Raw genomic sequence first — 27,832 nt, 5'->3', positions numbered from 1 at the left:
AATGTATCACCGAAGACTGAAAAGTCATCCATGAATACTTCCATGCATTCTTCTATCATGTCGTGAAAAATCGCCATCATACACCTTTGAAAGGTTGCAGGGGCGTTGCAAAGTCCAAATGGCATGCGTTTGTAAGCAAAAGTACCATAAGGGCACGTGAATGTGGTTTTCTCTTGGTCTTCGGGTGCTATTGGAATTTGAAAATATCCGGAAAATCCATCTAGAAAACAATAGTAACTATTTCCGGCTAATCTTTCCAACATTTGATCTATGAAAGGTAAGGGAAAGTGATCTTTTCTGGTGGCGTCATTTAATTTTCTATAATCAATACATACACGCCATCCTGTTACAGTCCTAGTAGGAATAAGCTCATTTTTCTCATTTGTAATGACAGTCATGCCACCCTTCTTAGGTACGCATTGAACTGGGCTTACCCATGGACTATCAGAGATTGGATATATCAAACCTGCATCTAGCAGTTTAATAATCTCTTTCTTAACTACATCTTGCATATTAGGATTTAGTCTTCGTTGGCGTTGCACATACGTTTTATGACCTTCTTCCATAAGGATTTTATGTGTGCAATACGAAGGACTTATTCCTTTAATATCATGAATCTTCCATGCAATGGCTGGTTTATGAGCTTTCAACATAGAAATGAGTTGTGATTTCTCATTTTCAGTAAGAGAAGACGATATTATTACAGGTAATTCAGATTCACCATGTAAATAAGCGTATTCCAAATGGTTTGGAAGTGGCTTTAACTCTAATTTCGGAGGTTCTTCTATCGATGATTTATATCGATATCTGTCTTCTTCTTTTAGCATTTGAATTTCTTCTGTTGTTGGTTCATATCCATTAGCTATAAGTGTAGCTAACATTTCAGCTTCATCAATTGGTTCATTACCTTCTCCTAAAGAACATTCTCATGTTCCTTGTAATTCTGGAAATTCTTCTAATAATTCTGCATGTGCATCTATAGTTTGAATATAATAACATGTATCATCTGCAGATTGTGGTTGTTGCATGGCTCTATCAACTGAAAAGGTAACACTCTCATCCTCTATACTTAGGGTCAGTTTCTTACCGAACACGTCTATCATTGCTTTAGCCGTGTTTAAGAATGGTCTTCCTAATATGAGAGGAACTTGAGAATCTTCTTCCATGTCCAAAACAACAAAATCTACTGGAAATACTAAAGTACCAACTTTAACTAGCATGTTCTCCATTATCCCTCTAGGATATTTTATTGATCTATCGGCTAGTTGTATGCTTATTCTGGTTGGTTTCAATTCTCCAAGGTCTAGTTTAGCGTATAGTGAATACGGCATTAGATTTATACTAGCACCTAAGTCTGCCAATGCTTCTATTGAACTAAGACTACCCAGAAAACATGGAATTGTGAAACTTCCTGGATCAGATAGTTTTTCTGGTATCTTATTCAACAGCACTGCTGAACAATTAGCATTCATAGTAACAGCCGAGAGTTCTTCCATTTTCTTTCTATTTCAGATTAGATCTTTCAAGAATTTAGCATATCTAGGCATTCCTGAAATCACATCAATGAAAGGAAGATTTACATTTATCTGTTTAAACATATCCAAAAATTTGGATTGCTCGGCTTCAAGTTTTTCTTTCTTCATTTTACTCGGGTAAGGAAGTGGTGGTTGGTATGGTTTAACATAAGGTTTAGCCTTAACTGTGTTATCTTCATTATCCTTTTCAACTACCGGTTCTTTTTCCTTATCCTGATCAGGTTGTGGTTCTTGTGGAGTAGGAATGGTTTCATCAGAAGTTACAGGTATTTCAGGTGGTTTAAGTGTTGTACCACTTCTTGTGGTAATAGCTTTAGCTGTTTCATTCCTGGGGTTAGCATTTGTATCGCTTGGTAGACTTCCCGGTTTTCTTTCACCTATTAACCTTGCTAGGTTACTCACTTCTTGTTCCAGATTTTGAATAGAAGCTTGTTGATTTCTAAATGCTTGAGCATTTTGTTCATTGGTTTGTTTTTGAGATGTGAAAAACTGCGTTTGAGTTTCAACTAGCTTCGTCATCATATCTTCTAAATTTGGCTTTTTATCATCGGTTTGTTGTGGTGGTTTGTTTTGAAAATTAGGTCTTTGCTGATTATAAGTATTATTGGATACTTGTTGATTGCTAGGACCTTGTTGGTTATTGTATGGAATATTTCGGTTATAATTCTGGTTTTGATTGTAAATCGGTCTTGGCGGTTGATAATTATTCTGATAATTATTTCCAGGCCTTTGGTTTATGTATGAAATATTCTCTCTTTGTTCCATTGTTAATTCAATACTGAGACAATCTTTTGTCAAATGTGGTCCTCCACACTGCTCACAACTAATTCGTATTGAGTGAATATCCTTAGTCATCTTTTCCATTCGTCTCTCGAAAGCATCTATCTTTGCGGAAATGGAATCTAAGTCATGGCTAGAATCGGCTCTAGCTGCTTTAGATGATCTAATGATGTCTTTTTCTTGGTGCCACTCATGTGAGTGGGAAGCAGTGTTATCAATAATTTTGTAAGCATCAGTTTCGGTTTTCTTCATAATAGAACCACCAGCTGCTATATCTATGTCTTTTCTTGTAGTGATGTCGCATCCTCGGTAGAATATTTGTACTATTTGACAGGTGTCTAAACCATGTTGCGGACATCCTCTTAACAACTTTCCATATCTTGTCCACGCCTCATATAGAGTTTCATTTGGCTTTTGTGTGAACGTAACAATTTCTGCTTGAAGTCTTACGGCTTTAGATGCAGGAAAGAATTGTTTAAGAAATTTGTCAACTAAAACGTCCCATGTATCGATCGCCCCTTCAGGTAACGATTCCAACCAATCTTTGGCTTCTCCCTTTAAAGTCCAGGGAAATAACATGAGATATATCTGTTCATCCTCCACTTCTCGTATTTTAAATAGTGTGCAGATCCTATTAAAGGTACGTAGATGTTCATTTGGATCTTCCTTCGGCGCACCACTAAATTGGCATTGATTAGTCACCATGTGTAGAATTTGTCCTTTGATTTCATAATCTGGCGCATTAATGTCTGGATGAGTAATTGCGTGACCTTGGCCAGTGCGTTTAGCTCTCATTCGGTCTTCCATACTTAAAGGTTCCAGATTCTCCATAATTGAATTTGTTGAATCGGTATCACTAGATGATTCTGTTTTAATAGTTCGTTCCTCAACAATCTCTGTTTGAATGATTGGTGGTTCCGGAGGAAAGTTTAATGGTTCAGGATCTACGAACCGTTCCTGAATATTTTCCGGATTCTCAATTGTGAGGTCGGGTTCAAAAAATGGATTATCGGAAATTTGAACTGAAGTACTTGGTCGACTGGATGACGATTCTAAAGAAAAATCAACGGCGGCGATATTTGTTAAACGATGTCTTGATCTAGTTACAGGTGGTGAACGTACAAAAGGTGATGAACGTCTTGCTCGGTGCATTCACTGAATATCCTATTAGTTTTAAAAAAGAAAGAAAAATTATAATAAGTTATCCAATCAATAGACTTTTCTGATTTTGCCCACGTTTCGAATAGCCAAAAGATGCAGCAGAGGGGCAGGATTCGTTTGGTCTCAATATAATTGAGGACTGTTTGGCTCCAATAACCCGGTCCACGTACAAATCCAACTATTACTACGAACCAGAAAATTTTGATGTCTATCAATTTAACCACTCAAAATAAATTTTCGTAATTTTAAGAAATTTAGATAAGAAGTAGAAAAAAATTCTAAGTCCTAAAACTAGAATAGCGAGAAATAAGAGAGAAAAAGAGTTCGTCGAAAAAGGTCAAAAAAGAAAAAAAATGGTTGAAAAATAAAAGGTGACGGAAAAATAAAAGAAACTTATAAAAACTTAAAAATACTTTACTAACCTAATCTTATTACTACAACTAACTTAAAATTATAATCGCAAATTGAGATTACTAATTGGAATGATAATTGATACATAGTAAAAGGTCTAAAAATATTAAAACTTACAGGAAAAACTAAATCCCAAATGGAAATAACTTAAAAAGAAACTAAAACTTAAAAAGGCGTCGCAAAATTCTAAAGCACCTAAATCTTAGTCTAAAGAAAAAGCACTTAAGGAATTCTACGGCAAAGCCTAAAAATCTAGGAGTAAAAATAACTATAGCAAAAACTAAGTTTAAAATTAATTATGAGCTAAAAAATACAAATATTACGCTACAATGATTAAAAAGGGACAAAATATAAAAATATACAAAAAGTTGTAAAAGTATAATTTTTATAAAAAATATTATTTTTATATTTTATAATAAAAGTATTAAGTTTATAATATATAAAACTAGTTTAAAAGTAATATAAATAAAATAAAGTAAAAACTTAATTATAATAATAATAAAAAGATTAGGGTTTAATAATAATAATAATATATTATCCGTAATAAATGCGTGATTAGGGTTTGTTTGTGGTCCTGTCAGACCCCTCATGCGAGTCGCATGGTTTAAGGGGGTGGGTCATGCGAGTCGCATGGATACCCTGAACTGGTTCAATTGGACTGGTTCAAATGACAGGTCACGTAATATTTAATATTTTATTTTCTTTTTTTTCTGTTTTAAATTTAAATAAAATATATATATATAATTAAAATAAAAACTTAAAAATAAACTTAAAATACTTTATAATTTTGTAAAAATAAAAGAAAAACTTAAAAATATACTTAATATATTTTTTTTTTTCCGATTTTAAAAGCTTTTTTTTTTATATATTTTTTAATTTTTTAAAAACAAAAATATAAATTTTACAAAAACAAATTATAACTTAAAATTTAAAAATATGGCGTTTCGCTTCGGCGAAGATCCCCGGCAGCGGCGCCAAAAATACCTGATGTCGAACGAGGTGTATATAAAATAGCTTATATTTTACTAGGAAAAACTATTAAATACGATACAATTTTACACAAGATATTTATTTATTTATAGAATGGATATACTTAAACCTTGCTACAACACTTATAGGCAGTGTACCTAATCGTACAGTAGTGTAGTTTTTAGTAAGTCCGGTTCGTTCCACAGGGAAATCTTTGAACAAAGCTCAACGCTATATTAGTTTACTTTTATAAAAATACAAATATATATATATAAGTAATATTATTGTTATAAAGGGGGGTTTTTACCGTTTAATGACCGGTTTGTCGATTTTAAAACTTTAGTCGCAGTTAAAACCTAATGTAAAATATAAAATAAATACAAGACTTTAAATTAAAGCGTAAAGTAAATAACGATAATGAAATTGCGAATAATAAAAATGCGATAAAATTAAATTGCGATAATTAAAAGTACGATAATTAAAAGTGCGATTAAATAACAATAAAAGTGCGATAATTAGAAGTGCAATTAAATGTAAAATAAAGGAAATAAAATATGAAATAAAAGAATTATGCTTATTTAAACTTCCGTAATCATGATGTTTGACATGTTGATTTTAGTTTTATGCCCATGGGTTAATTGTCCTTTGTCCTGGATTATTTAATATGTCCGTCTGGTTTTTGTCCATAACAGTCCATCAGTCATAAATATAAATTGCAAGTGTCCTTGTCAAATTATTATTATACCCGAAGTTAAATATTCCAACTAATTGGGGATTCGAATTGTAACAAGGTTTTAATACTTTGTTTAATGAATACACCAGGTTATCGACTGCGTGTAAACCAAGGTTTTATTACTTTGTTAACAATTACACCAATTACCCTTGAATGTAATTTCACCCCTGTTTTAATTATTCTAGTGGCTATTAATCCATTCCCGTGTCCGGTTAAATGAACGATTATTCGTACATATAAATACCCCGCCCATCGTGTCCGATCGAGTGTATATGGTAATTTATAGGGACGCCCAATTGTAAATCTTTATATTAACATTAACAAACTTTCATTTAGTTAAACAAATATAAAGCCCATTAATAGCCCATAGTCTAATTTCCACAAGTGTCGTTCTTTTGTCCAAACCCCAATTATGGTACAAAGCCCAATTACCCAATTTTAGTAATTATCCCAACATCATGATTACTTCGTTTTAAATAAGCATAATAATAACTTAGCTACGAGACATTAATATAAAAAGGTTGAACATAACTTACAATGATTAAAAATAGCGTAGCGTTACACGGACAGAATTTCGACTTACACCCTTACAACATTCGCTAACATACCCTTATTATTAGAATTATAATTAAAATTAAAATATAAATTATAAATATAAATATATTTACGTATGAAGAGGAAGAAAAAGATGATTAAAACTCGGCAGAAAACTGGCTTTATATAGGACCTGACCAGCAATTTCACTCCATGCGACTCGCATGGATTTGTGCTTCTGGCCATGCGAGTCGCATGGCCACCCTGGATCCAGCCAAATTGCTTTGTTTTCTTCTTGCCGACGTAATATAATAATAATAATATATATAATATATAATTATATATAATTATATATATATTATATTATATTCTTGTGCATAGTAGACTAGATATTTTTGGTCCGTTGCGTCGGGCGTTTCTTCTTGGCTCAGGTCCCGGTTCCGGATTTTCGGACGTCTTCGCGTATTATTTTATATCGTGTACTTTGCGTCTTGTAACTTGTACTCTTGTCATTTTGAGACGTTCCTCATCAATATTTTGAACCTTTTTAGTTGTATCTTGTACTTTTTAGCTCTTTGGTCGTTTGTGTCTTCAATTTGTCGAATCTGCCTTTTGTCTTCACTTTTTAATATTTAAACGAATATTGCTTGTAAATCGAACAATACCAACTAAAATCTTGTCTTTCTTGGGGAATAATGCTATGAAATATATGTTCGTTTTTAGCATTATCAGTACCTATGTTTGATATAGGTGGTTCTTGCTCGAGTGTGTGAACGGTTAGTGGTATCCGTTAGGATTCACTATGGCGTAGCAGAGCGCGATGTTACGCTACTCGTCGTTCGAGGCCAAAAGGGCGTTGATTGATGAAGCATGACTTTCGGAGTCTGCTGACTTCATCATGGTATTGGTGATTGATGAAGTATGACCTTTAGGGTCCGCTGACTTCATCATGGGAGTATGCGATTGGTGGAGCATGACCTTCGCGGTCCGCTGACTTCATCATGAGCGAGGTGTTATATCGGTGAAGCATGACCGTTGACGAGGTCCGCTGACTTCATCCGGTGTTGAGATTGGTGAAGCATGATCTTCGTGTCCGCTGACTTCATCATGGTAATGGATCGCGTGTGGTTTCAGATTCACGATGACGCGTGTGGTTTCGGTCATCTTATTATGGAAGTGAGTCGCGTGTAGTTCGGATTCACAAATGACTCGTATGGTTTCGGTCATTGTATTGAGGAGTGAGTCTCGTGTAGTTCGGATTCACAAATGACTCGTGTAGTTCGGTCATTCCTCTGGGATAGTGACTCTCGTGTAGTTCGGATTCACTAAGTCGCGTGTAGTTCGGCCAATCCCGATTGTTGTTGTGGTGAAGGTAGTGAGTCGCGTGTAGTTTGGATTCACTAAGGCGTGTGTGTTTTTGGCCAGCCTTCGGGTTGTGTGATCTATCAGTTGTTTTATACACCGATGGTGGGGTCGTAAGGACCATGTCGTGTGATCTATTGGTTGTTTGATACACCAATGGTGGGGTCGTAAGGACCATGTTGTGGGAACTATCGGTTGTTTTATACGCCGATGGTGGGGTCGTGAGGACCATGTTGTATGATTAGTGAGGTGATAGCCGTGTTTCGCTCACGTGATGTTACGGGTGTGACGATAGTTGATTTTGTACACCTTGAGATTTGCGTTTCCATAGTCGTTTTGGGCGCTATCGGTTTTAGCCGTTGGATTATGATGTTACGGTAGTTGCGTATTGGTCGTATTGCACACTACAAGGGATGTTTAGTGATTGGTGTTATCCGTCAGGATTCATTTGGTTCGGTCTTCAACGTTTCGGATTGTTGACCTTAGGTTGGGACTTATGTTTGAGGACCGTGAAGTGTGGTCCGTTTGGTTAAGTGACGAGGATCACGAGGACGTGATCGAGTCTAAGTGGGGGAGAGTTGTAACACCCCGTTTTTCTCCGTATATGATTTGTAGGTGTATTGTGTATGTACAATAGGCGTATGAAGGGTTCGGGACATGTTTGGGTGTTGAGGTCTTGTATGCAAGGAAATGTGTCAGACCACATTGAACGTCACGGCGTGACGAAGGAGGCCGCGGCGCGGCATTTAACTGGAATCCGGATCAGAAGCTTGACAAAAAATGATCCCAGAACTAGGCAAATGTCGCGGCGCGATATTTAAGGCCGCGGCGCGGCGATACGGGCAAACTGGTACCAGATTCTTGTAATTTTAAATGAAGTTCAAGGGCAATTTGGTCATTTCACGATTGAGCCAGATGGGGATCTTAAATCTGGTCCACCCATTTCATTTCCTAATTTCATTTTCCTTTTCATTTCATTTTCCTCTCAAAAACTCAAACACCCATTTGATTTCAAAGGGATTTTTGGAAAGGAAGAAGCGGGATTTGATCTTTGGCATAGTTGACTAGGTTGTTCTCCTCGTTCTTAGCTACACGGTGATACTAGTGGTAAGCTCTAACTCCGAATTTCATTTTCGTGTTCATCATTCAAATTTGGGGCTTTTGATTGTATGATTCATAGGTGAAACCCATTTAGTTGTTAATTGAAGATTAATACCAAGATTCGAGTTTATAAGTGTTAAAGGCGGGTTTTGGGTTGGTTAATGATTTAACCATGTTTAAGACTTGATAATGGTGTATAATCACTAGTGTTAGTGATTATTGATGATTTGGAAACCTTTAGGGTTCTTGTGGTTGACTAACTTTGACTAGAGTCGAAATTAGGGTTTGTTGAGGATTATAACCCAAATGTCGATTCGTTGAGGTTTGTAAACTTAAAATGGATTAAGTTGAAGTATAAAACCGAGTTAAACATGTTTTGGTGTCAAAACTTGTAAAAGTTGAGATTTTGACCTTATGGGTCAAAATTAGGGTTTATGGGCGATTTTGAGAACGATAAGTGTTTAACACTTGTGTTCGGGTTTAATTGGCATATTAGGACCATTATCACTTGTGTTAGTGATTATTGGTTAGTTTGAGTGCGGTTTGTACTTGGAGGTGCATTTGGGTCGAATTTGCACTAAGTGTCAAATTGGGTTGGTTTGTAAATCCAATCTAAGTGTGTTGTTGAATTTGTGATAATGGAATAGGTACTTTCCATTGACGAGTTGCAGATTACTTGGAAGCATTCTTCAAGGCGACAAGGTGAGTGTTAATATCCTATATGCATATGTATGTGTAGGATGGGTGCGGGTCGGGTGAAGTGGTTCTCGGTCATAGAGCTCACTTCACATATAGGTGGATTGATGGACTTGTGTATAGGTCCAATTGGCACGTTTGTGTGTTTTGGTTGACCCCCTTTGGCGAGGTACACACTTGTGTGTACGTTATCACACGTGGTTGTGATTTGGATGTTATAACCCCAATGGCGAAGGGTTGATATTGTTGTGAAGTGGATGACCCCGATGTGGTGGATTTTATAATCTCGTGACCGTGGGTTTTGATGTTGAGAAGTGAATCCTGTGTAGTTCGAATTCACGATGACTCGTGTAGTTCGGTCATCTTATTGAGGTAGTAATCTCGTGTGGTTTCGGATTGCTAAGGCTCGTGTAGTTCGGCCAACCTTGATGTTGTGAAGATAGTAATCTCGTGTGGGTTCGGATTACTAAGGCTCGTCTAGTTCGGCCAATCTTCATTGTGGCGTTTGGTAGTAATGGGTTAAGGGGTTAACCTTATTCGTTTTATATTGTTATATATATTAATGTAATGTTGTGTTGTAGCTAACCCTCCGGGTGTAGCTTATTGGCGTTGTTCACATCGTCGTTGGTGAACTTATACTTTGTTGATATCTTTAGCTTTTTGCTTAGAGATCGTACGGTATGCTTAGGGTAGTTGCCTTATACATGGATGCTTCGGTATGCGGTATTTGATATTTGTGTGGCGTGTCCATTTTTTTACATATATATGTATGTAGTATATTATCATTCACTAAGCGTTAGCTTACCCTCTCATTGTTGATATTTTTATAGGTTCGCATGCTTGGCGGCTCGGGTAAGCTTGAGAATTAGAGATCTTGGATAAGTTGCTAAGAAGATCTTGCTTTTGTATTCGATTAGGATTTGGGTAGCGTAATCCCAAATCACCATGCTCGGTTTTGGTTGGAAACTAAACTAGTCGGGTCGTGTATGTCCATTTGGACAATTAATCATTGTATTAAATGTTTTAAGGTTTATTAAACCTTATATTGTATTAAAGATATTATGGAAACACAATTGGGACCTAAAGTGTTATTTAAAGCGTATTAAAAGGAAAAAAAAAAAAATTATGGGCCGGTTTTAATACGGGTTGGGTTGTTACACTGCAAAAAGCTTATTTTTGTTGTGAAACGGTTATTTTAAATTGTGACCCCCAGGGCGGCTGCAGATAATCGTGGATTATTAGGTTTCTTTTTCTCCTCCAGATTTGGATCTGGATTAAGAAATTGGTATTTCGAATCCATTTCGCGGTGAGATGCTTTTCTAGAAATGTTAAACTTATTTTTAATATGCTTAAATGCATTTTTTCTCTATGCCTTAGAATCCCACTACCAAACCTAGGCAGTTAGATAGACTCCTCTCAGGTTGCAAAAGGAGAGCAAGAAAGAGAATTTTTTTTGTTTTTTAACCATCTCCCACTTTTGGGATACAACCCGATTTCCGACGTCTTGCATTGCATTACCATAATGAAAAGAGAAAATAATCCAAAAGAGAAGAGAGATTGTTCTTGGGACTCCGGATGAACCTTTCTCGATGGATGAAAAGAATAGCGATAGATTCCTATGGAGCATCCAAGAACAAACATATTCAATAGGACGACGAATTTTTGTGTGGAAAAAGGAAATAAAAAGTAGGAGATTCTATTCTGATTTCATTTCAGGATATTCACTCACCAGAAAGAGTCAAATCAGAAGTCTCAGAGCTTGGACGTTTGGAAGATCATGACAATTCGCCCAGGGTGATTGTCTTTAAGAGAATTATGATTGCTTGCATTATGTCACGTATATGAAATGATAAGATTGATAACTCCAAAAATATTATATTCAAATGATATCAATCTATTTGTTTAAAATCTTATTGCTTTTTGATCTTACTTCGATGATGTTTTTGGATCATTACAACACTTGTTAATTGTTATCTAGTCAGCCTTGCTAACATCATCAGCCGACCTCTTAGAAGATTTGATGCGAAACACGGATGAACATAAGTCAAATAGTACATGATGACTGCTAAAACCTAATGCATTCAATTATTTAAAACCATTGGAATAGGCTCCCAATGTAATATGCAAAAAATTCAAATGGATGTATGAAGCTTCTTTAAGGGGGTCTTCCAACGATGCAAAGCTTTACCAAAAACATCATAAAACACCAATCGTGCATTATTCTTGGTCAACTTCATTGACATGAATCCTTGTCCATGATGGAAGAACTTAACACCACAACTCTCATGTGGCTTGTTAGACTCCACCCATGCCTTTGATCCAGCCCCACTTGTTAAGAAACGAATTTTACTGCAATTATTTACGATATATTACAAAACTAGCGTTATAAAACTGTCACAAAGAGTTGTAAAATAAATAATTTTTCTTGCATAATACATACCTTTCTTGGCACAAGATATGTTCTAGGCAATGATCATGCCCATTCATGTAAAAATCAACCTCATATTCCTGCCAACATGATTCGAATATCATTATATTATATGAAAGTTTATTAGAGAAAACAGATGTCTTAACCAGAATTGAAATGTGTCATATAAATCTAGAACATGATAGACGCATACCTCTAAAAGTGGTAAAAGATGCGTGACAAGTTCTGGAGTATCACAATGATGCCCTGTGGTTCGAATACCATGATGGCCAACCACGATCTTCCATTTAGCTTTCGATTCACTCAATGCTAATCTCAAATCCTTCAATTTTAACCAAAAAAACCTCAATTTATATTGTTCCGGCAAACACAAACACTTATATTTGCCAAAAATGTATCAAATATTTTTATTAATTAATATTACCTTGAGAAGATTGGTAAGATAAACTTCTCGAGGAAGTATTCCTCGCCAATCATACTCGTGATCATTCGGGCTATCAAAGTAAATATCAACAAAAGGAGTCGTGTCAACAAAGAATAACTCAGCAATATCTGCATAACAAGATAACACAATCAATAGCATTTCAAGGGATACTAAATGTTAAAAAGAAACATGAAAAAACAAATTATATAAAAGTTACTGTAACAGGGCTCATTTAAGGACCTGTACTGACTACGAAGGATCTTAAACAACGCCATCTGCCGTCTCTTTTTCTGATCACTGGGGACAATTGTGCCTCTACATCCCCACGGTAATCGTGGTTTCCCAAAACTACAAATGCAAAATCATTACTTAGTGCAATTTTTTTATATTATAAGAGAACAACTTTTTAGCTATTTTGTTGAAATTTCTCCTATTAAGCAATTCATATCTGGTTGGATATTATACGTACGGAAATTTTGATAGATATTTAGCTATTTTGTTGAAAATTTCTCCTGTTAAGCATGCTGGTGGAGCATATAATTACAACAAATTGTTGTTGTTAATATCCAATACTAGGCATTTTATTACATTTTTTGACAAGAGGTGGCAGTTTACTTCTCATTAGTAAGTATAATAAGTTGCTATTAAGCGTAAAAATGGAAAAAATGAATGTTGAACTGAAAGTAGTTTTTCGTATTATGTAATTTTTTTTGTTTAATCTAACATAAATACAAGGTGTTATATCTGTGTACCAGTATACCACTGTTTTTGAAGGCTAGGAGCAGAGTATACATATTTGAAAGACTCGTCAAAGGCTGGATCATCAACGCTGGTTAACCCATCATTGTAGAAATTATCTCCGGTCGAAACTACAAAATCTATATCTAGTTTGTCTGCAATGATTCCCATCTGCAACGATCTAACCAAATAATTAAACCCACAAAAGTAACAACTATTGACGTCCAAGATGGATGAAAATCGAAACCTGAACAGCAACTTGAGATTGATTGTACCATCCTTTTCGGCCCCAATCACCGATGACCAAAAAGCTAAGGGAACCATTGGTGTTTAGCTGATGATGTAATTGTTGAAGCCTAGCCGAAACTGGAACCAAAAAAGAGCAAAAAAAACTAGAATTTAAAAGTAGAAATGTTATTAATAAAGTCTTGTTTCTGAAATGGTTGACCATGGCTGCAGCTAATTTGGATGCAGCTTTTAAAAATGATTGTGAGGATTTTGTCTGTTTATATGGTTAATGCATGGAATATGGATAGATGGCTATAATTTGCATGCTGTAATTATTGGAATAACCATGTTTTGAGGAAAGTGAGGGTGTTTGTAAAAAGACAATCAGAAACCAAAAGAGAATAAAATCGTAGTACTGGAATCACACAAATGTATGCTATCTAATTTGTGAATTTTTATTTTATTTATAGTAATAGGTAAGGAGAATCTGTAGAGAACTTTGATAATGTATTTTACCATAGAGATTCTGGATGAGATGGGTCATCTTTACAGGAATCAAAGTCTTCATGAAGATCACTTTGTTGGGTGTCTTCTTCATCTTATTCTACTTCAATATGCAGAATATTCAACTTCGTTATACGGCATATTATATTGTGATTTGTTCGCCAGAGGCGAAGACCTTATGAATAGTTGGGGTAACAAAATAATAAATAAATGAATGATGATCTATATTGCCACTTTTCAGCATTACACAACTAAATATGTTTGAACGCAATGTACTTTACAATACTTTGAAGTACATTTAGTGGTGTATGACTAAGATCATCTCCTTAAAAGAATATATCAAGTCACAAGAATATAATTGAAAAACTATGATTATAAATGATCAAGCATATATTTGATCCAAGAGGTTCGGTCTACACATGTCAACAAATGAAGGGATTTAAGGGTCATTTGAGTATAACTCTCTGGTTCGGTGTACCGTGAATAACCCCAATATAAGATGAAGATCTCAACATGGGTGGTTAAATGTCGACCCACCATCATCGGGATAGCCAGTATTGATGGAACGAGGGAGGTGTTAGGATTTATGTTCAAAGAACGTTACCTGTAACAGTTAAAAGGAGCTCAAGAAGCTGTTAAGATTCCGGTAGTGTGGGTTTAGCACTTGATAATGATGTGATGAACTCGTAACACATTGATTAGTTGTGTATTGTGAGTATAGAATATGTGAGGGTTGTGTATGGAATGTGTGTATCAACGTGTGCTGTAATGAGGGTTTAATGCCCTATTTATAGAAGAATATCTTTGTCAGGACAAAAAGGAACATGTCCTTGCTTAGTCGTACTATGTCATCTGTAAAGCTGGAAAAGAGCAACTGGTCCTTGCGCAGTCTGTCAATTGTCTACCACAGCCTTCGTGCAGACTGGGGCACGATATAGTGAATCGTACAGTGTCGGAATCGTGCCAACCACTTGTGGTGTCTTTTGTTGGTTTGTGCTCTACCTGCAATTTGTACGTTATAGTCCTTTGCCTAACTCTTTGGCAGTGCAGGTTTGGCGGTGCACGTTATTGTATGCAAAAGCAGTTTCGAATTAAAAAATACATATTGATGAGTAGAGAGAATGTCATAGAGAGATGAGTAGAGAGATGAAAAATGTTTCTCTATGACGTTATTGTTGCTCCCATTGTAAAGTTGATGAGTAGAGAGAATGTCATAGAGAGATGATTTGAACAATAACGTCATGTACACCGACTTTCAGAATTCCCATTATTATGTTGCCCGTACATGTAACTAATTTAATTAACAAAAACCAATCGAAACATAAACAATGGCATCAAGATTGCGCAAAGGAAGACAGAGAATATTTTTTTTTCCTTTGAGGTCTTTGTGGGCTCGTCGCCCGCCATTGTAAAATCCAAAACAACAAACCTGAAAATACTAATAACTGTCTGTACCGATATAGAATCGTGTCCGGAGCTTAGTATTAACTGCAACGTTAAACAACTATTTAACTTAACGATTCTTAGAATTTCATTCTGTGAAATAAACAAAAGAGGCGAAAAGGATCTGTTACTGTCTAAAATGAGATGATCCTTTAAGTATCAAAGTTCAGCACATATGTTATGACAATATATGTGCTTCCTGTTAAACAAAAAAAATAAACATATAAGGAAAAAAATTCTCATCATAGACAGTAACTAATATGGTTTCTAATTTCATTTACCAATTAACAAAAAGTCAGAATCAGGTCAACCAAAGTGTCAACTGAAGTTGGTATCCATCTCTCCAAACAGACAACAAAATTAGCTAGTATAGGACAACATCAAATAAAAATAAACATTACTTCAAAATAAAGAAGAAGACTAAATCAGTTGAGTTTGGAAAGTGTAGCAACAAATACCTGAAGCAAAACGAAAGTGTATACGAATCATCAGATGCAAACAATTAGTTATACATAATTACTTGAAAATAATACGAATCAACAACACTTAAGAGATGAATGTTGTCAATGCTCTTATAAACAAAGTATTACTGGATTTATCTTGATGATCTAAGTGGTTTTGTATTACTTTTTTCATAAATGGGGTTGAACACATAAATTACCTTCCTAATCATTTAATCTCCTTTTTTTGGCTTAAAATTACAACTCAAAGAATCACTATTTTTAATTCGCAAGTCTCCTTTCCTTCCTTTCTTTTCCATTAATTTTTTTTTTTCGAGAATGCAGCGTAAATGTTTGGACTAATGATAAGAGTTCTTCAACTCTTGTGTCAATAGAAATAGGATAATAAAGTTTTTTTATACTTTTACTTGATAGATAAGAATGATTTTGTAAAGTTATTTTATAGTGTGATGTGTAAATTTATACTTTACTTAATAATGTTGTAAAGTTTTTTTTATACTCTTACTTTATGCATGTAAAATAAAAAGATATGTAAAAATAAAGTGTGTGCGATAATGATATTTATTAAACTGTGTGACCTTTTACCGATTAACTAATTTTTAATTTTACCATCTATCTATAGTTTCTATTATATTGCTAAAATGATGATTTCATTATTAGCCTAATTCCTTTGTTAAGAAAAAATCAAAAAGAAAAAGAAAAAAATCTAAACATGGTAAGAAAAAAATCTAAACATGGTGGGTGATGTCATTAATCAAAATAATTTTGAATTAAAATTAAATCTTATTACTTAATTATTATTATTAAATCTTATTACTTAATTATTATTATTAAATCTTATTAATAATTATTTTAATTATTAAAATTAAATTATTTTAAATTATTTTAATTAATTATTTTGAATTGAGTACGAGAAGGTATAAAAGTTAAGTAAAAGAAATCAATTCTACATTTATATTTTAATTTACACTTTTAAAATAAATTGACAATCAATATTATCTCTTATGATTGGAGGATGTGGATTGTTAAATATGCATTTTAAGTGTTTGATGAAATGTTCAGCTGACGAGTTTCTTAGTCGGACTATGTGATTCCACGGGTCATTAAACTAAATAAGTTTATCATTTACGTTCAACTATTTGGTTTAAACTATCCCTGGTTCCACGGGTCGGTTATTTCTTTTTCTCTTTCTTTTCCGTCAAAAAAAAAAACCCGCACGCAAGCAAAGCGGCAGTCAATTTTTAATTTTTATTTTTACTCCGGCGGCGGCTGCGGCAACGCATGGGTGTTCCGGCGTTTTACCGGTGGCTAGCGGAAAAGTATCCATTGGTGATTGTTGATGTTATTGAAGAAGAAGCCGTTGAAATTAACGGCATTAAAATCCCTGTTGATACTACTAAACCTAACCCTAATCAAATTGAGTATGACAATCTATACCTTGATATGAACGGAATCATTCACCCCTGTTTTCACCCTGAAGACCGGGTACGCATTCCTTAATCTTTCAGTCTCTTTCTATATATATATATATATATATATATATATATATATATATATATATATATATATATATATATATATATATATATATAATATGTGTATGTGTGGTTGGGGATTATTGCTGTCTGGTTGTATATTTATATACTAAGTATATGTATATCAAATGTATTAAAGAGCTTGAATATTGAAAAATAATGGGAGCTATTTGCATATTGGTTAAGATGTTTTGATATAATATATTCACTTTGTAGCCTGTGTTTATTGTATAAAGTATACCATTAGTTCAACTGTTTTGCATTAATCTTTTTAACTTGTTGCTTATTCAAAAGTCAATAAGACACAAAAAGATAAACTTAACTAAGAAAGGTTTAAACTTTTTCGCCAACAAATTTCTCTTCAGTTCAAATCTAATGATCTATGCTTTCACGGGAACAGCCTATTGAACTTCTAAGCTAAACATAGTGCTATTTAATTGATGACTAGGTGATGGACTAAGATCAATCATGAAACTTATAATCTATTTTTTTAATTGATAAAGCGATGTATATATAGATCATTTAACCGAGGATGGTGTCAAAGTAGTTGGATTTTGGATTAGGTGATGCCTCTGTAAGAGTAGCAATTAGATTTGGAGCACCCTTCTTTTAGAAGGTGTTTGTGGGATGTAGGTGTACATTTCTAGTTGAATTATGGCCTTTTTGTTATGTGCAGAGCCACTTGTCTAGTTTATATACCATGCCATTCTATATACCATGCAGTTGTATTCTATCTCTTACTTTATGTCTATTTTGAGTTTTTGAATTGTTTCCAATGGTTACATTTGTATGCATTTTATTATGTTTCATATTAGGATAGGATGTAGTTTTATTTTATTTATTTGGACTATTTTCATACATGCAGCCCTCTCCAACCTCTTTTAATGAGGTGTTTCAGTGTATGTTTGACTACATAGACCGGCTCTTTGTGATGGTGCGGCCACGGAAACTGCTTTATATGGCTATTGGTGGGTATTAACCTTCTATAATATGTTTATGTGAAATTTTAAAGCTAACAAATTTGAATGTGGTTTACAAATTTGAAAATGTGGTTTAGATGGTGTTGCTCCAAGGGCAAAAATGAATCAGCAGCGCTCTAGGAGGTTTAGGGCAGCAAAAGATGCAACAGATGCGGTATGTAAATCTTACATATTGCCTCCTTTTTTGAACTTTGAATTTGACTTTGCTTTTTTAGGCAGCCGAGGAGGAAAGGTTGAGGGAGGAATTTGAGAGGGAAGGCAGAAAGCTTCCTCCGAAACAAGAATCTCAAACTTTTGACTCTAATGTTATTACACCTGGGACTGAATTTATGGCAGTTTTGTCAGTTGCATTGCAATACTATGTTCACCAAAGATTAAACAATGATCCTGGATGGAAACCCATAAAGGTAATATATATTATATATATATAGTTATAATGATTTCGCACCAAACAATTTATCTTTAAAGTAAGTATTGTGGATTAGTCAATGATCCCGGTGTTTAATTTTAATGAAGGTTATCCTTTCTGATGCGAATGTACCTGGTGAAGGGGAACATAAGATAATGTCGTATATTCGTCTTCAAAGGAATCTTCCTGGTTTTGATCCAAACACCCGACATTGCTTATACGGTTTGGTATTGTTTGTCCTTTAACTAACTTTTATTTAGGTTTCCCTTTTGCCTCTCGATATGCTATGTTAATATGCTATTGTTTAAAATTATAGGATGCAGATCTAATCATGTTGGCTTTGGCTACCCATGAAGTTCATTTTTCAATACTCAGAGAGGTATTTATAGCCCAACAAATTGTAGTAACTCGGTAACTCCTACGTTGAATGCAGTATATTCTGAAAGGCGTTTAGTAGTTGAACATCCATCTAGTAATAATGTATGTTCTTTTGTTTACTATGATAATGTGTCAGGTTGTGTTTACACCTGGACAACAAGACAAGTGTTTTATATGTGGCCAAGTGGGTCATTTAGCAGCTGCTTGTGAAGGAAAAGCGAAGAGAAAGGCAGGGGAATTTGATGAAAAAGGAGATGCTGAAGCTGTACCTAAGAAGCCGTACCAGGTACCCTTTCATAGATTATTTTCTCATATATATATATATATATATATATATATATATATATATATATATATATATATATATATATATATATATGTATATGTATATGTATATGTATATGTATATATATATATGTATATGTATATGTATATATATATATATATATGTATATATATATATGTATATAGGGTCATAGTCGAGAGGGAAACACTTTTTTGGGGAAGTGAGAAGTAAAATTTAAATTTTTTTTTTTTTTTTTTTTTTTTTTTTTCGAATTTTCTCCCAACATTAAGAGCACACGAAAATATGAACATTAAAAAAAGACACTTTTTTATGAATGTTACTATTTTGGCGGGAAAACCCTCAAAGAAAAAATTGATAACATGCATCATGCGTAATGGTATTCCTGAATGTTATTCTTCGAGCGTTTTTTCCCATCATATTGTGAATTTTTTTTCAAGATTTATCCCGATTTAGGGTTTAAGGTTTAGGGTCTAGGGCTTAGGGTTTTGGGTTTAATCACTAAACTCAAAACGCTAATCCCTAAACCGTAAACTTTAAACTCTAAATCGTCCGTGTTAAAAATTCAATCTAAACCTTAATTTGTAAACCCAAAGCCCTAATTTCTAAACACTAATAGCTAAACCCTAATTTTTAACCCCTAAGTTCTAAATCCTAATTTTCGAACCCTAATTTCTAAACCTTTAAAAAAACTCTAATTAAAACATTACTCATGATGCATGTTATCATTTATTTCTTCGAGCGTTTTCCCGCCAAAATGATAACATTTATCACAAAGTGTCTTTTTTAAATGTTCATATATTCATGTGATCTTAATGTTTGAAAAAAAAATTATTTAAAAATAAAGAAAAAAATTACTTTCCCAAAAAAGTGCTTCCCTCTTGATTAAAACACTATATATATAAATCAAAAGTGGTTGAGGTAATGTTTGCCTTGTAAGAGTTCTTAGGTTCAAACCTAACTAGCAGCATATATTGGGTGACCAAGAAAAAAGGTCGGAAACGGTAACAGGTGGGACTTGGTTAGGCCACGTACATCTGAGTAAAAATACTCCCCTTCTTTAGATAGATAACCTGAGTAGGGAAAACTTTATTAGTCTACCTATTTCCGTTTGTTTGTTACAAAAATAAAATATTGTTGTCATGTTGCTTTATTAACATCTTTATGTATGCGTTTGCAGTTTCTCAACATTTGGACTCTTAGGGAGTACCTGGAATATGAGATGCGAATTCCTAATCCTCCATCCAAGATCGATTTTGAGCGAATAGTCGATGATTTTATCTTCATTTGTTTCTTTGTTGGGAACGACTTTCTGCCGCATATGCCCACTCTCGAAATTCGTGAGGTACTTCCATTTAAAGTAATTGTAGTACGAATGTTAAATGGACGCTTGACGTGTACTTCTGCTTATATGAATTTATCTACATCTTTTTTATCTGCTTTTCAGGGTGCGATAAATTTACTTTTAGCTGTGTATAAAAAGGAGTTTAGGTCGTTAAATGGTTATTTGACTGATGGAAAAAAGGTGACTATCTTTTGAAATATTTCATGCAATGCAATTTTGTACTTGGAAGTTTTGCAATAGTTTTTAAATTATATTGGTACTTAACTTCGATTGTGGCATCTTTTTGTTTTTAATCCCCAGCCAGACCTTAGCAAAGTGGAGCACTTTATTCAGGCTGTGGGATCGTACGAAGACAAGATTTTTCAGAAAAGATCTCGATTACATCAGGTTAATATGCTTTTCCATATATATATATATGTATGTATGTATATGTATTTATATTTATTTATATGTATGTATATTTATGTTTAAATTTGTGTGTGTACGTCTATTGTCATTTTTAATGCTGTCTTTTATATTCAGAGACAAGCTGAAAGGGTAAAACGTGACAAAGCTCAAGCAAAGTCTAAAGCAATAATAAGAGGAGATGATGCGGGACCACAAATGGAACCTGAATCGTTAGTTTCAGTTGGGCGGTTTCAGGGGTCGCGTCTTGCTTCTGGGCCTACACCATCACCATATCAGCAGGGTAAGGGTCAGGGTGAATCAAGCCGTTTCCGACCACAAAAGGTTGCACGTTTGTCTTCTTCCGGGTCAACTATAGGTGCAGCCATCGTTGAAGCTGAGACTAGTCTTCTTGAAAATGATAATGTAACTATCTCTTCTGTATTTTCTTTGGATACTCTAGGGATGTCTTGGTTCTAGAGGTGGAACTTTTAATCCATTTATGTAAATGTAAATGTAAATGGGTGTATCGGGTTGCTTTGAATTGCTAACAGGTCAAATGGGTAAAATGGCTTGAATTTATAGAGAAATTGGATCAACCGTGTCAAAGGTCAACTTAACTGTAGTTATATGCTTAAACTCTTCTTAAAATTTTTTATTCTATCTGTTTTTTCTACTTATGAAAAAAAAAAAATTAGTATTTCAATAATCCTGCTTTAGTTTGTTTTGGTCCTATCAAATACATACAGAATCACAAAAAATACTGGACATAAGCGTTAGAGCTTTTTTTTTTCCTCTTCATTGAGGTAGGGGCCTAACCTTTTCGACACGGAGTTGGTTTCTTCCAAATCTGAACCTGAGTTGGCACGAGAGTGCTTGCTATATGTGCTGCATTTAATTTCCTAATCTTTTTATGTTGTTGTTGTCATCTTATATGTGTTACTTGTTTTCAGGAACTTGACAACAAAGAAGAACTGAAAACAAGACTGAAGGGTATACTTCGTGATAAATCCGATGCTTTTAATTCTGATCAGCCTGAGGAGGATAAGGTTAGAGCTTAGAGATACTTAAAAACTCTATTTATAGCCAATACATAATTCACATGCAGTAACATTTTTAATTTACTCGTATATTATCTGTGACTAATGCATACTTGTAATCAGGGATTTGAGTAGTGCATGCACTTAACCACCTTGTTTTTTATTTATTTAAATTCTTGAATTATTTAATTTTAAACTTTGTTGATGCATTGTTGGTAGATAAAATTGGGAGTTCCTGGGTGGAAAGAGAGGTACTATGAAGAGAAGTTCGGCGCAAAATCTCCTGAAGAGCTCGAGGAAATACGGAGAGACGTCGTAAGTTTATCTTTGTATCTTATTTTTGTTTTGTTTTTTTTTTTTTTTTTTTGTGTGTGTGAAAAAGCACATCTTTGTATCTTGATTGTCTTCATGTGAACATCAACTGAACTATTAAAACATGTGCGATGACTTTTTGTAGGTTCATAAATATACAGAAGGCTTATGTTGGGTGATGCACTATTACTATGAAGGTGTCTGTTCTTGGCAGTGGTAAGTTTCATAGATATGCCAAAGTCTTATTATTACTATATGTTAGAAGTAGGTTACTTTTTACCCATTCGTTTTTTTATGAAAATAATTAGTTTTCTCTTCATTTATATAAACAAAATGTGACCTGTATTGAACCTTTTTCACTTTGTTGTTGGATTGAGAATGTTTTATGTGGTATGTATTGGAAACTAGAATATGGGTCGACTGGGTAATGTGTCAAAACTGGGTGGCGCTGAAATTTATTGCTTACTTTTGAAGGTCACATTCTTTTTTTTTTTTTACCTTGCTATCTTAGATTACAAAGATTATCTCACAGTGGTTATCTGATTTATTAAATTGATTCACGATGTATGCATTTTGGTACACTCCGGACAGTTTCCACCCGTTTGACATGTTCCATTTCATTATTAAATATTATAAACATTACACACATATAGTCATATGACTTGTTAGACAATAAACAACATTCAAATCAGTACATTAATAGGTAAACATTTTTTTACCTTTGTTTTATTTTATATTATTTTTATCTTCTCTTTTGTATTTGTTTTCTCATATGTATATAGCCATTTGCCAATACCTTGTGGCTAGCAAAACAGTGTTTATTACTGATCTGCATTGGTCAATATTATTCATTCAGGTTTTATCCATACCATTATGCACCATTTGCATCTGATCTTAAGGATCTTGGAGAGTTAGATATCAGTTTTGAACTCGGTTCACCGTTTAAACCATTTAATCAGCTTATGGGAGTGTTTCCTGCTGCAAGGTTGAGCTTGTTATTTATATTTCAATAATAAATAAATCTCTTTTATCATATTTCAAAACCTGTACCTGAAATCTATTTTGCAGTGCGCATGCTCTTCCTGAGCATTACAGAAAATTAATGATGGATCCGAATTCACCTATTATTGATTTTTATCCAACAGGTGAAGTCAGTGGTTTGACAAAGTATATAAAGCATATGCTTATATACTGTATGTATTGATTGAAAAGATTTGCCCTCTTACATTATTTCTCTGTATATATATTGTGTCTCAGATTTTGAAGTTGATATGAATGGCAAGCGTTTCGCATGGCAGGTCTGATTTTATTTCTTTTCTACCCTCTTGACTCTTTATGGAGTACTCGGCAACTCGGGGAGTACTCAGTTGTTAACTCTGACTTTGACCGACTTTTGAATGATTTTCCTGAGTAATTTTGAGTTATGGCCGAGTTTTGACCGAGTTTGAACGAGGACTAGCCGAGTTGCCAAAACTGAGTACTTGCCGAGTAATTCGGATATCTGCAAGCCTGGTTTTTGACCATCTGGATAGGATGTCTCGTCATGATTTTTTTTGTTATATACTGTAACTTTTTAAGACATATCTGCTTAATTATTAGTTATTAGTAATAATTACAGGGGATAGCAAAGTTGCCTTTTATTGATGAAGGCCGTCTTCTTGAAGAAATAAAAAAAGTTGAACATACTTTAACGGTATTTTGTGCAGACTTTTGATCATCTTCTATATATTATATATCTTAATAAAATGAAAATATTTTTACTGATACTTGATTTCTTTGTGGTTTCTATTATAGGAAGAAGAGGCTAAGAGAAATAGCCAAATGTGTGATATGATTTTTGTGGCATTATCACACACACTATCTCCCTACATATTCTCGCTAAATGACCGTTGCAAGCAATTGTCGTCTGAGGAACGAGTTCAAGTCAAAGACAAAATTGACCCCCTTGCAAGGTTTGTTGTGCAATGTCTCTCTACTTCATGTTGCCTTCTCATTTTTTTTTTATGGTTTTAAAAAAATTATCTAATTTAATTAATTAATTAATTTTGTGATAACTGCAGTGGCGGGATGAATGGATATCTATCCCTTTGTGCCGGAGATCCTTGTTCTCCGATATTCACCTCACCTGTTTACGGGATGGATGATATCATGAACAATCAAGTCATGTAAACTTCAAACACTAATCCCTATTTATTTATTTATTTATTTATTTATTTATTTATTTATTTATTTATTTATCTATATATCTTTGATTGTATTGAATGGTGGGCTGATCTGGGTTGTGTTTTATTTCAAACTAGTCAACTGGGTCAAGTTAACAAGTTTGACTAAAAGTGAAATGGGTCTGGACCAAACATGTTGAAAGTCTCTGAAAACTAATTTTAAATGCATACAACTTTCTAGTTTCTAAATGTTGTATATAAATAAATATATGTGGATTATTATTGCAATGGTAAAACGTTTAGAATATATTTAACACATTGGTTACTTGTGAAAATATAAAATGAACAAAGCATTTTCAATTTACAATTAAGACAAACCATACATTGTTAATAAGTGACTTATTGTAATCTGAAACCCACCATGTCCATCATGCCATGCATAGGAGGATATATTTTGTTTGTAACGTCATGTCAAATACAGTACATTATAAGAAAGTTTATTTAATTTTTCATGGGTTCTTGTTTCAGATGTGCTATATACAGTCTTCCGGAATATCATACCCATATATCTCGACCACCTGCAGGGGTCAAACTGCCAAAAAAGGTAATTGTGAATGTTTTTGCATTAGCTTAAAATGAGAATTTTGGCTGTTTCCAGATGTTTATTTATTTTTTTCTGCCATTGTGTTCATCTTTTTAACTATTATTAGTTCTGTCACAATTGAAAAGTAGTGTATATATTTGTTGCAACCATTTATTTATATTCTTTTATTTGCTGCAGACTGTGACGGTTGATGATTTGCAACCAGAGCCTGCTTTATGGCATGAAGATAATCCAAGAAAGCCATGGGAGAACGAAAGGTACTCTCTCTGAACTTACGATAATCAGAAAATTAATTGGTACATTGTTTATATTTTTTTGACTATACAAGTAACTAATAATAAAATGACTGTTAGATATTTTATTAAGATTTCTAATGAAATATAACAATTTTATTTTTTCAAATATTAATATTAATATTATTAATTATTATTTATTACTATTTAATATTAATATTAATAAGAAACTCACCATATAATGTTTCTCATAGTAGAGGTAATTAATGTTAATAAGAACTCTAAATAAAGTGTATCCAACATAAGGTAGTCAATAAGTACATGTATTCCCGTTGGTGATCAACTTTGTTCAGGGTATGTATGTGTTTTACTAACGTTTGCCACCGGGCATACATTAAGGTGCATCTAATTAACTCGTAATTTCTTGAATATAAGAAATTGTAATTAAATATTGTATTAAATTTATGCATATATGATAATATATAAGGAAACTTTGACTTTAGTAAGTACAACTTAATGTGCGTCATGGGGGCACTTGGCACACATTTGCAGAACACTATATATAATATATATTAATATTAATATTAATAATTAGAATTGAAGTCACTTTATTCACCGATTGAAAATTTATCATCTAAAATATAAGTATTCCGTATCTGGATGTCTTATTTAGTTATTTATGGGTATATTATAACCAACTCCTTTTGATTTGATGTAGGAATGGGAACAACAGAAGTTATAATAATAATAATATACCTAAAGGAGCTATTTCTGGCCGACGTCTTGGAGATGCTGCACATCGACTTGTCAACAATAGCTTACAAGTAAAAACCGATAGAAATAGAAATGGTGATCATCATCATCATCATCAATCACATGGCCCACCCCTTCCCTTCTCGCCTTACCAAAATAGTCTACTGCTACCCTATAATCAACCTACATCTGTTTACCCTTCTCATAACTATGATCCAAATCCAAATTATGTGCAACCTTATTATGCTTCAACTACCAGTTACAACAACAGTAGTAGGTATGACCATCCTCAGACATTACTACATGGATACCAACAGGATCAATATGGATACACTCCTCAACGTGGACCCCACAATCCGTTTTACCCACCACAGCAGCGCGGCGGTTACACTCATAGTGGGGGATATTATTATGCATACAATCATAATCATAATCATAATCATAATAATAATAGTGTCATCAATAATCAGCAACATAGTGCAGGCTGGGCCCCTCGTGGGAATAATGGTGGTGGTGGTGGTGGTAGCGGCGGCAGAGACCAACACCGCCTGCAACAAGGTGGAGGTAACCAAGTCTCAGTGTTGAATAGAGACGGAGCAGGTAGAAGGCCTTACCGACGCTAGAAAATTAATAATTTCATACTTGTGTAATTCAGATGGATGTTGTATAGTGTCCTATCACTATCACTATATAACTATATGAAATTAATTGAATTCACCAAAGCTGGTTTACATTCCTTTATTGTGTTGTAAACTTGGCATTTCTTTTGTTATTTTTCGTATGTACTACTAATAAAACTTAGTATTTATTTTAAGTTTTACAGTTGGTATTTGCATGAAGGAACCTCTTTATTTCGTATTTGTGCCATCCTTCATAACTTAATCATTCAATATTTTTTTTTCCCCTTAAATCAACATCAAGTAACTTTTTTAATAATTAATAATTATATATAATTAAATAATTGTTAATATCTTATCTACTGTAAAACTAAAGTGAGGTAAAACGGTAAATATTTTATAAAAAATATTAATAGAAAATACTCTTCTATTTGTTTATCCATACAAGGGTCTCAACCATGGCGAGAGTCGTCCCGACTTCATGCCAAACTACCCTGATATCGGATAAAAAGTCACATTTTTACTTCAATATTAGGGCCCAAAAATAATAAAGTTTCAAGCTTTATCGGCAAAATAATCACTTTGTCGGTTGATATTGAAGATTTATTAATTACGAAGACGATGCAACAAGAATCAAGAGAATTGGAGCTAAAACGAAGATTCTAGAGCGAAAACGGTGAAAGACAAGTTACGATTATGGGAACAAGCAAAACGATCCAAGAAAACAGCAAACCAGGGGGCTATACGGCTTGCCATACGGCTTTCCACGTCACATACGACCTACCATGCAAACAACCCAAGGAAACGGCTTGCCTGATCAAACGGCCAGGCCATACGGCTTGCCATACGGTTTGCCATACGGCCTACCAGCCGTATGCCAACCAAAACCAAGTCTATTTAAAGGGCATTTGTCATCCATTTTTCACAGACCTCTTCACACTCTCTCACTACAATACACTTTCTCTCGCTAGAAGCTTTCAAGGCCTTCTCACCTCTGAGCGGGAAATTAAGTACCCAGAGGCGAACGCCGAATATTGTACTAGGAGCGCTCTAGAGGATGTCAGCACTTGTAATGGTCCAGATCTCGTCTGTAAACGGTGAACGCCTTCCTTAATCTAATAAAGTTACTTTGTTACTTTAAGTTGCTTTCATCTTGCATGCTTGCCTATCCATTATAAATGTTTATTATATGTTGAATATCTTATCTGAAACTTATGCTATTGTTATGCTGAAACCTTGACGGTTTAGAAGTCTAATTCACGGACCAC

General features: G+C 34.1%; 2 protein-coding genes across 2 annotated transcripts; one reads left to right on the top strand and one right to left on the bottom strand.

Annotated features, from left to right (window-relative positions):
- Positions 1–11,414: 11,414 nt before the first annotated feature.
- On the bottom strand, positions 11,415–13,043 carry LOC139847484 (purple acid phosphatase 3-like). Its single transcript, XM_071837158.1, has 6 exons — positions 12,887–13,043; positions 12,375–12,482; positions 12,135–12,262; positions 11,904–12,032; positions 11,723–11,790; positions 11,415–11,631 (listed from the first exon to the last, which is right to left on the bottom strand). The coding sequence occupies exons 1-6, from the start codon at positions 13,041–13,043 to the stop codon at positions 11,415–11,417; spliced, it is 807 nt and encodes a 268-aa protein (XP_071693259.1).
- Positions 13,044–16,678: 3,635 nt separating this feature from the next.
- Positions 16,679–26,733, top strand: LOC139847668 (5'-3' exoribonuclease 3-like). The gene is made up of 23 exons (XM_071837394.1): positions 16,679–16,993; positions 17,909–18,011; positions 18,101–18,177; positions 18,239–18,430; positions 18,540–18,659; positions 18,749–18,811; positions 18,947–19,096; positions 20,295–20,459; positions 20,562–20,639; positions 20,760–20,846; positions 20,982–21,269; positions 21,797–21,892; positions 22,103–22,198; positions 22,341–22,411; positions 23,052–23,180; positions 23,264–23,340; positions 23,453–23,493; positions 23,814–23,888; positions 23,990–24,147; positions 24,256–24,360; positions 24,886–24,961; positions 25,139–25,218; positions 25,913–26,733. The coding sequence occupies exons 1-23, from the start codon at positions 16,790–16,792 to the stop codon at positions 26,568–26,570; spliced, it is 3,189 nt and encodes a 1,062-aa protein (XP_071693495.1). The 5' UTR covers positions 16,679–16,789; the 3' UTR covers positions 26,571–26,733.
- The last annotated feature ends 1,099 nt before the right edge of the window (positions 26,734–27,832 follow it).

Source organism: Rutidosis leptorrhynchoides, chromosome 5 (assembly GCF_046630445.1).
Source record: "Rutidosis leptorrhynchoides isolate AG116_Rl617_1_P2 chromosome 5, CSIRO_AGI_Rlap_v1, whole genome shotgun sequence".
Classification (NCBI taxonomy): domain Eukaryota; kingdom Viridiplantae; phylum Streptophyta; class Magnoliopsida; order Asterales; family Asteraceae; genus Rutidosis; species Rutidosis leptorrhynchoides.
Note: the sequence above shows the minus strand (reverse complement) of the source record. Positions and strands in the feature narration are given on the sequence as shown.